This window comes from Crocuta crocuta, unplaced genomic scaffold (assembly GCF_008692635.1).
Source record: "Crocuta crocuta isolate KB4526 unplaced genomic scaffold, BGI_CrCroc_1.0 scaffold342, whole genome shotgun sequence".
In the NCBI taxonomy this organism is placed as follows: Eukaryota; Metazoa; Chordata; class Mammalia; order Carnivora; family Hyaenidae; genus Crocuta; species Crocuta crocuta.
In genome coordinates this window covers 1,123,928-1,133,226 of record NW_027532158.1, presented here as the reverse complement: position 1 = coordinate 1,133,226, position 9,299 = coordinate 1,123,928, and the positions used below count along the sequence as shown (strand labels likewise).

The 9,299-nt window shown below is 36.7% G+C and overlaps 1 protein-coding gene across 1 annotated transcript in view; it reads left to right on the top strand.

The window, feature by feature from the left end:
- Nucleotides 1–9,045, top strand: part of PTGER3 (prostaglandin E receptor 3) — a 176,497-nt gene extending 167,452 nt beyond the window's left edge. The window contains exon 3 of the mRNA XM_077776415.1: nt 8,874–9,045. Within this exon, the coding sequence (XP_077632541.1) occupies nt 8,874–8,894 (21 nt within the window). The 3' untranslated portion in view covers nt 8,895–9,045. The remainder of the gene's footprint in view (nt 1–8,873) is intronic.
- The last annotated feature ends 254 nt before the right edge of the window (nt 9,046–9,299 follow it).

Below are 9,299 nucleotides of genomic sequence, written 5' to 3'. Positions count from 1 at the left end.
GTTGGGGGGAAGATCAGTCCGTGCCTCCTTTATCTCTCCAAATTCTGGCTGAGGGGCAGTCCGCCCACTGCGGGGTTCTGCAGAATAGGGTTCAGGGATACCTGAATAAAGAGGTTTCCAGACAGGTCAGACCTGTGGCAGTGGGATTGCTTCTTGCTTTTACTTTGTAAACCATATTTAAAAATAGTACGTGGCTAAACACTGAAACAAGCAAGAAGTACATAGAAAAGTGAGTCTCACACTCCCTGATTCCCCTCCTCATGAGCAACCCTTGTATATCCTTCAGGAGACTGATCTTCCCAAAGCCATCTCCCAGGCATTTCAACAGACCTTAAATCTCAAGCCACACTGTGCTGGGTGCTTCAGATACATTGCTTATTTGTAGCTAGACGGGGCACTGTAATTAGCTACCCCTTTTTACAGATGAGGAAATCTAAGCCCAGAGCAGAGGAAAAATAATACAAGAACTATACCCTCAGAGAAGAGGCTTTAGAAAATAATAGAGGTTTGAAACTCTGTCAGAAAAAAAAGTGATTATTTTAAGCCTTTTGGTCTACATCTCGCTTGTAATTACTGGTACATTTGAGACATAAAATTTTAAAGTGATACATTTATTTTACCTTTGTTCTCTTTTTCTATATACTTTCTTTTTTTCTATATACTTTCTAAAGGTGATACTAAAGAGCAATGAAATGACCAAAAACCATGTTGCACCAAAAAAAAAAGAAAAGAAAAGAAAGAATCTGTAATTTGTATAAATCTCTAGACTGAATAGATCAGGTCACTGCCTCCATCACCCCATTTTGCCAACTGAGATGTGAACTATAAAGAGAGTCAATAAATTTTCTAAGATCACAGAATTTAAAGTCAGCTGGGAAATTATACTGGCTGTTTTCACCATCCACTGCTTTTGATGGCTATCTTCAATCTGTGCATATTATAGTACAAATATAAAATCTTGTTTAATAAAGAAATAAAAAGAATACATCAGCTGAAACTGTGGTCAGTAAACGGTAGATTGAATTTATGTGTTGTGAGTGACCATTTATTTCTACTTATAGTAGCTCAAGTCATGGAATATTTGAGAAGGGATTTTCATGTGGGTAATATAAATTACATAAATGAAACACAACAATGAACATATGCATATTTTAGGTTATATTAAAGTTGCAGCAAAACAGATATTTTCTATTCGCTGAAGTCTAAAAATAAATAACCTATATGGAAATTTTGGAATTGAATCTGCTGGCTTCATAAGGAGATTTTGACATCTTTTTTTTTTAAATAGAAAATTTAACACTATCAACTATTAAGCAAGACAGAAGGTGAAAACAAAGTTTTATTTCACATTACATTCTTAGAAGGATATTTACAACTTACTATAATTATTTTAGAATACAAAATTTTAAACGGGTTCTATACTGTTTCTGTTGAGTTTCAGGACCAAAAGTCTCTAATTAGAAGATGATGCATTTGTTCATTAAAATCATAAAGGTGAAAGGCATCTTTCTTAGAAATGCTGAATTGCCATCTAAACTATATAATAATAATCATAAGACAAGTTTTGTGTTCTCTCTTTTATTTCACACATTCATATTAAGATTAGCAAATGTAGAAAGCAAGTTATAAATATATGCACCAATCTATAAGTGGCCTCAAGAAGGAAAGCTCTTCCCAGGGAAAAGAAGCCATTAGGATTATTCAAAACCAAATGAATTCTCAATGTATTTTCATATTTTGACAATGAACATCAATTGTGTCAATCACTATATTGTCACAGAGATATGACACAGCAAAAGAAAATGTCCCATATTACCCTTCAACCCCACATGAATCTCAAATCCACTAATTCCACCTCCTTTTCATTCCCCCTCTCCATGACCTTAACTCCTCTCCTTGCCTCACTAAAATTTTCTGTGGGCTGAAAATTCTGTGGGCAACTGGCTGGCTCAGTCAGTAGAGCATGTGATTCTTGATCTTGGGGTTGTGAGTTTGAGCCCTATGTTGGGTGCAGAGATTACTTAAAAATAAAATCTTAAAATAAATAAATAAGTAAAATTCTCTGGTCTGTCATTAGAATCACCTCCTTGCATGTGTCCTTGACTTCCTTTCCATAGCTGGCTCTGTTCCATCTTTACCAGAACTAGAGGCATTGCAGGTTACACAGATGTAAGAATTTGTCAAAAATTATCAAATTGTACACTTAAGAGTTACTCATTTTATTGCATGTAATTTTACCTTTAAAAACTTTCAACAAATATTGACCTTCAGTTAGTAGGATGGCTTTTTGCAATAATATGGGTTAGCAATATTAAAACTTGCTTAAACAAATGAGTAAATATATTGAAATTAATGGGACTAGTATTTTAGGGGGAAGTTATATGCATGGAAAGAAGAAACATTCGTATTGGATTGAAATAGAATGTATTAATACAAACTCATGATTTTTAATATCTACCTATCTAGCTAGATAAATTTAGAAGTGATTATAGATATAACCATATATGTGTATGTACATGTACATATACTAGATATCTCCACTGAGATTAAAGTTATGACAGCATTAGCAATGAGCATACCTAGTGCCTATGTCTTGATTTCTATTTATCATTTGCATTAAAAGGAGCCTATACCTTTTAAAGAAAAAAAAAAATGATTCCAGGGTGGTGTCAGAGGGAAAAATACAGATATAAGGGATATTTTGGGAAAATTGATAATGTTTGAATATAGGCTATGATTTTGATAATAGTGCTTATGAATATCAATTTTCCTGATTTTGTTAATTGTACTATAGTTATGTAAGAGAATGCTCTTGTTTTTAGAAAATATTCCATGAACTATTTAGTGGTAAGGGGTCACAAATGTCTCTAGTTTACTGTCAAATAGTTCAGAGAAAAATCATCTATCTATCTATCTATGTATGTATCTATCTATCATCTATTGAGAGAATGCAAATAATAAAAGCAAGGTATGAGGTATGAGCTTCACAAGGAGCAGTAAGTTGCTCTGAGTCCTGCCGGAGGCCGGCTCCAGCTGGAGTCCAGGGGTCCCTGAAGGATGGACGGTGTTGGCGAGAGACACTGAGAGAGCCCCGAGATTCCTTCTGATCACCAGGCAGGCATCTCCATCCTGTCAGTTTTTGTGTCTTTATTTATAGGTCAAACGATAGCATGACATCATAAAAAGGAATTTTTACAATGGATAACTCTTTGTGATAAGATGCTTTGGAAAGTGTACAGAAGCAGGTATTCTTGCAGAACTACTCCAATCTTAGTGAGGTTGAGTAAATCTTATAACTAAGGAATTAACAGGGTGTTTTTAGTAAAAAACAGGATACATATTTGTTCTAAGTTAATAACACTAAGGTTAGGTCATAGGTTACGTGTATAGATGGGCTAAGAGTCATTCTGTCTGGTTCACAAGAAGACAAATGTTTTTAAACTAGTTAATAAGTTGTTTGTGGAAACTTTTCTGACTTGATGCTGAATGTGTAAACACCATGGAGGCCCTAAATGTGTCGGCCTTTGTTTTTGGGTAATGTTTTGGCTACTCTTATCTATCCTCATCCCAGCTGCCAGTGTAAGGGAGGGTGTTTGTGGAAAGTAGGCCTTAGGGAAGGGATTGCCATACATCACTAGTTAGAAAAGGTGTAAGTATTAACTTAAGTTCTGCCCTCATCTGTTCCTTAACTCTAAATTAGGCTCTTTTGACATGGGACCAGGTTCAATTGTACCTCTTGTGTTCTTAACCCCCTTTATTATCTAAGTCTTGGATCTGCAAGGCCCATAGGAAGAGCCTTTTGACAATCATCACAGAGCTTTCATCTAAAATCTCTTTTGAAAAGGCAGGAATATGCTTTTCCTTGTGAGGTATCTGTGTTCGGAATATCAGTCTGATATGGAATATTGTGAGGCCTGGTCAATACCAGCAGGCTCATTTCCAACATGAGCCAGTAGTAGCAGAAAAGGTACCAGTTTTCATTTCTCATGGCAGGAGCCGTGCAAGCACTGCCATTTCCTTGCTGTGACTGCCATACAGAGAGGCGGGTGTGGCTCCCAGCAGAGTCCCTCTTTTTATTATGTGCTCCTCAACTTTGAAGGTTTGGGAATAAGGGACTGGGTCATACTAATCAAAACTCATAAGATACTAGTGAGAATGCCAATTTAAAGAATTATAGTGAGAAATGGAGTTGCTACAGATATCAGATATTTGAATCTTCTACTCAGCTTATTTCTTTAAGAACTTGACCTGGAGTACAATAGGTAAGTACAAAGTTACTTTTTTGGAATCAGAACAAAAGGAATGAATTAGTCAAATTATGCTAGCCCAGTGAATACATCTTTCTGTTTATGGACGGAATATCTAGGAATATAGTATTGGAAAATCCACTCCTCTGTGTAGGGCATTTTCTCACTTCATGATGTTGAAAAGGATAGTATTATAGTTGGGTTTGGAACACTCCCCCTTTTGAAATTTCATGTTAATAATCAGTTGACACATTTCTTCCTTTAGTCATTTTAGTACATAGCTAGGCCACAGTGAAGCCGTATTCCTATTGGTTTCCAAAGGAAATCACATTGTTCTTTGAAGATGACTTTTCAGGTGGCTGATCTACAAGCTAAATTTGTTAGTTTAACTTTTAGAGGTGATATGAGGTGATTCCTCCACTGTAACTCATGTCTCTATTGTCTTCAATTAGACGACAAAGAAATGTTTAATAAAAGCTGCTTAATGCTTAATCAAATTTTTAAAATTCCTGAACAAAGTTAGGCTTCATGAAGTTCTAAAATCTCACTAGGTGTCTGGTTCTGGACCACAATAGAGTAGAAGCACTTCTTCCAATTCCTTCCCCTAAGTGCAGGTAAAAGTCCTGGACATGATATATAAAACAAACGTAAGAAGACTGTGAAGGTAGAGACAAAAAGGCTGACCAACTATGAGCCTTGGAACCCAAGAAAGACCATGATGGCCAGTTCCCTGGGTTTCCTTTATGATTCCTATACCCTGGAATGGGTACTGGAGAAGCCATACCTGGAAAACACAATGGGAACTGACAAAAAAGAGTCCTTATAAAATCCAGTTCTTTCTGGTAGAGGACAAAGAAAAGAAAAGCTTAAGAAGATGAAAAATTTTTAAATAATAACTGCCCTACTACAGAAGTACACCATGGAACAAAATGCAGCTCTAGCCCCATCACTGTCAGCAAAAGCTGAATGGGGATCAAAGATTTCTACCCTTGCTTGCCAGGCTGTAAAAAAGCACTGTCAGTGTGATATTTGAGAGGCCAAGTGGGGAGATGGGAACAGTGGCAATCCTCTCCCAACAATGTCATGGAAGTTCTAGATCCTGGACTTCTGTCCTTACCTGGCAGTAAAAATGCACCCTCCCATCTCCACAGAAGTGATACAAGAGGGGGCCAGTTGGGGAACTTTCACTACCAGCCAGCAGGAAAACAGTTTCTTTCTTGCAGCGGAAAGTATATTTTTTCTTTTCTTTTTAAAAATTTTTTAATGTTTTATTTATTTTTGAGACACAGAGAGACAGAGCATGAGCTGGGGAGGGGCTGAGAGAGAGGGAGACACAGAATCTGAAGCAGGATCCAGGGTCTAAGCTGTCAACACAGAGCCCGACATGGAGCTTCAACTCACAAACTGTGAGATCATGACCTGAGCTGAAGTTGGATGCTTAACCAACTGAGCAACCCAGGTGCCCCATGAAAGTATATGTTTTCTGATGTGGATCTCAATGTACGTAAAGGAAGCATTTAAGACAGTTCTATTATAAGTGAAAAACAGTAAAGTAACTCAAAGGGAGGCAAAATTCCCACATTTGATTCTGACAGTAGTAGACTTTTGTGGTGATGGAAGAACTCTGTATCTTGATTACAGTGCTGGTTATAGGAATCTACACATTTTATCTACACATGTGATAAAATTACATAGAACTATATACAACATTGTACCAATATAGATTTCCTGTTTTTAAATATAATTTATTGTCAAATTGGCTTCCATACAACACCCAGTGATCATCCCAACAAGTGCCCTCCTCAGTGTCCATCACCCACTTTCCCCTCTTTCCCACCCCCCATCAACTCTCAGTTTGTTCTCTGTATTTAAGAGTCTCTTATGGTTTGCCTCCCTCCCTCTCTATTTGTAACTCCCTCCCCCTCCCCCCATGGTCTTCTGTTAAGTTTCTCAAGATCCACATATGAGTGAAAACATATGGTTTCTGTCTTTCTCTGACTGACTTATTTCACTTAGCATAATACCCTCCTGTTCCATCCACATTGCTGCAAATGGCAGGATTTCATTCTTTCTCATTGCCAGGCAGTATTCCATTGTATATATAAACCACACTCTCTTGATCCATTCATCAGTTGATGGACATTCAGGCTTTTTCCATAATTTGGCTGTTGTTGAAAGCACTACAATAAACATTGGGGTACATGTGCTCCTATGCATCAGCACTCCTGTATCCCTTGAGTAAATTCCTAGCCATGCTATTGCTGGGTCATAGGTAGTTCTATTGTTAATTTTTTGAGGAACCTCCACACTGTTTTCCAGAGCAGCTGCACTAGTTTGCATTCCCACCAACAGTGTAAGAGGGTTCCTGTTTCTTCACATCCTCACCAGCACCTATACTCTCCTGACTTGTTCATGTTAGCCACTCCGACCGGCGTAGGGTGGTATCTCAGTATGGCTTTGATTTGTATTTCCCTGATGATGAGTGACGTGGAGCATTGTTTCATATGTCTGTTGGCCATCTGGAAGTCTTCTTTGGAATGTGTCTATTCATGTCTTCTGTCCATTTCTTCACTGGATTATCTGTTTTTTGGGTGTGGAATTTGGTGAGTTCTTTATAGATTTTGGATAAATTTCCTGTTTTGACATTTTACTACAGTTAACGCAGGATGTAACCATTGGGAGAAAGTAGATGAGGGTACCCAAGGACTTTTCATTATTATAACTTTTTGTAAATCTATAATTATTTCTAAATAAATAGTAAATAATAAAATTTTAAAAGATCTTTGCTAGAGAATATTTGGAAACTTCTCCTAATCAGACAAAAACATAAGAAACATACAGTAAAGAGTTGGTGTAAAATTATAGAGCAGATTTCCTTGGTAATTGGTTGGGGGGAGATTCATAGTTATTAATGACCTATTTGATTCAGGGAATGCAATTTTGTTTTGATGTTGATGTTATCAATTTCTGCTTTTTCTTTTTAAATTTAAGTATAGTTGACAGTCTTATGGTTCAGGTGTGCAATTAGTGATTCAACAAGTTTTATACATTTTGCTATGTTCACCACAAGTGTAGCTACCTATCTGTCCCATTACATGGCTATTATAAAATCATTCCACTTCTTCCTTTTATGTAGTCAATAATAACACTGTGTAAAAGCTCGTGAGTCATCTTGCCTGGTCGTTAATGTAACTGACAAGTTTTTAGCATTTCCTAAAGAAAAGATCATTGATTATCTTCAGCTATCGGGGAATAGCAGCAGATACCTACAAAGTCTGCAAGCATCATCAAACTGTGATCGCCAAATACCATTTGTTATACCAGTTCTCCCAATACCATTTATTGAACAGACTTCTTTTCTCCATTGTGCAGTCTTGGCACTTTTGTTGAAGTCATTTGACTATGCAAAAGGTTTTATTTCTGGGCTCTCTATCTGGGCTCTCTATTCTATGCCATTCATCTATATGTCTGTTTTCATGCCAGTACCACACTGTTTTAATTAATGTAGCTTTGTATAATTTAACCTATTTTTTTAAAAACTATTTACAATTTTCCTTCTTTATATATCTTATAGCAAATATATGACCGCATAATTTTACCCCTATCTGATTCAATATAAATCTCCAAAAATTGTGGACATTTTCTTTTCAAAAAGTATTATTATCACATAATAAAATTGGCAATGTTACTTTGTTATTATCTCATACCTAGTCCAAAATCAAATTAGGAATTGTCTGGGAAATATGCCCATTGATTTGTTTGAATCAGGATCCAAACAAGTCCCCACTTTAATCTGATTACATCTTAAAAGTCTCTTTTGAATTTTTTTTAATGTTTTATTTATTCCTGAGAGAGAGAGAACGAGAGAGAGAGAGCGTGAGCAGGGGAGGGTCAGAGAGAGAAGGAGGCACAGAATCTGAAACAGGCTCCAGGCTCTGAACTGGCAGTCAGCACAGAACCCGACATGGGGCTCAAACCCACAAACCGTGAGATCATGACCTGAGCCGAAGTCAGAGGCTTAACCGACCCAGCCACCCAGGTGCCCTTTAAAAGTCTCTTTTGATTCAGAGAAGTCCTTGCCTTCTCCTTTTCCCCTCAGACATTGACTTGTAGAAACTGGATTAGTTGTCCAATAGAATGCCTTACATTCTGGATTGTTTACATCCTTGTTCTGTCATTTAACTTGTAAATGGAGTTAACTGGTAGCTTGTCTGATTGTTTAACTATACATTGAAATTAGCTCAGAACTTTGATTTTTTTCATATCTATATGCAGTTTTCTTAATTCACTTGCAAACTGGAGATTCTGGGGACTTTTCCTAGTTTCACTGGTCATTCTCAGATATGTCTTCCCATGTTTCCACCCAGATTATGTAGGTCTTCTTCCTGTAGTAGTAAATATTTGTTGGCAAATTTCTTGAACCCTGAGTTGGTGGAGTACACAGGTTGTCCCTATTCATTTCTCACTATTCCTGCCACCCAGGTGTGTCCTTACGCTGCTAATGTAGGTAATTTATCACTTTGTTCACAATCTGAAGTTTTTGGAAATATCTTGCCTTCTAGTTTTATACAGATACTATCAATGGATTTCTCATTTGTTATTCTAATTCATTTGCTTATTTTTCAGGAGGAATTTTTTGGAGATTAAAAATCAACCTTGCTGCCAAGATCACATCACTGGAAGTTTCTCAACTTTCTTTTTGTTAAGGAAAGAAAATATCACAGAAAACCACACCTCCCAACCAATTCTTTTTCACTTTCTCCCCTATGCCCACCCTTAACTGTAATCCTATCCAGAAGTTGGCATGTCCTATTCCCATGCATGCTTTTTTTTCTTTTACTGCATGTATATGCATCCATTAAATTTGTATCGTACTGTTTTGTGAGTTTAGAATATTTACATATATGGTTTCAGATTATATGTATGATTTGCTACTTGGTTTTCTTCACTCAAAATTGTATTTCTTGAAATTTATCCCTATTGAAACATGAAGCTCTAGATCATTAGTTTTAACTGCTGTAGAGTATTCCATAGTTTGAAGAAAAGCATAAT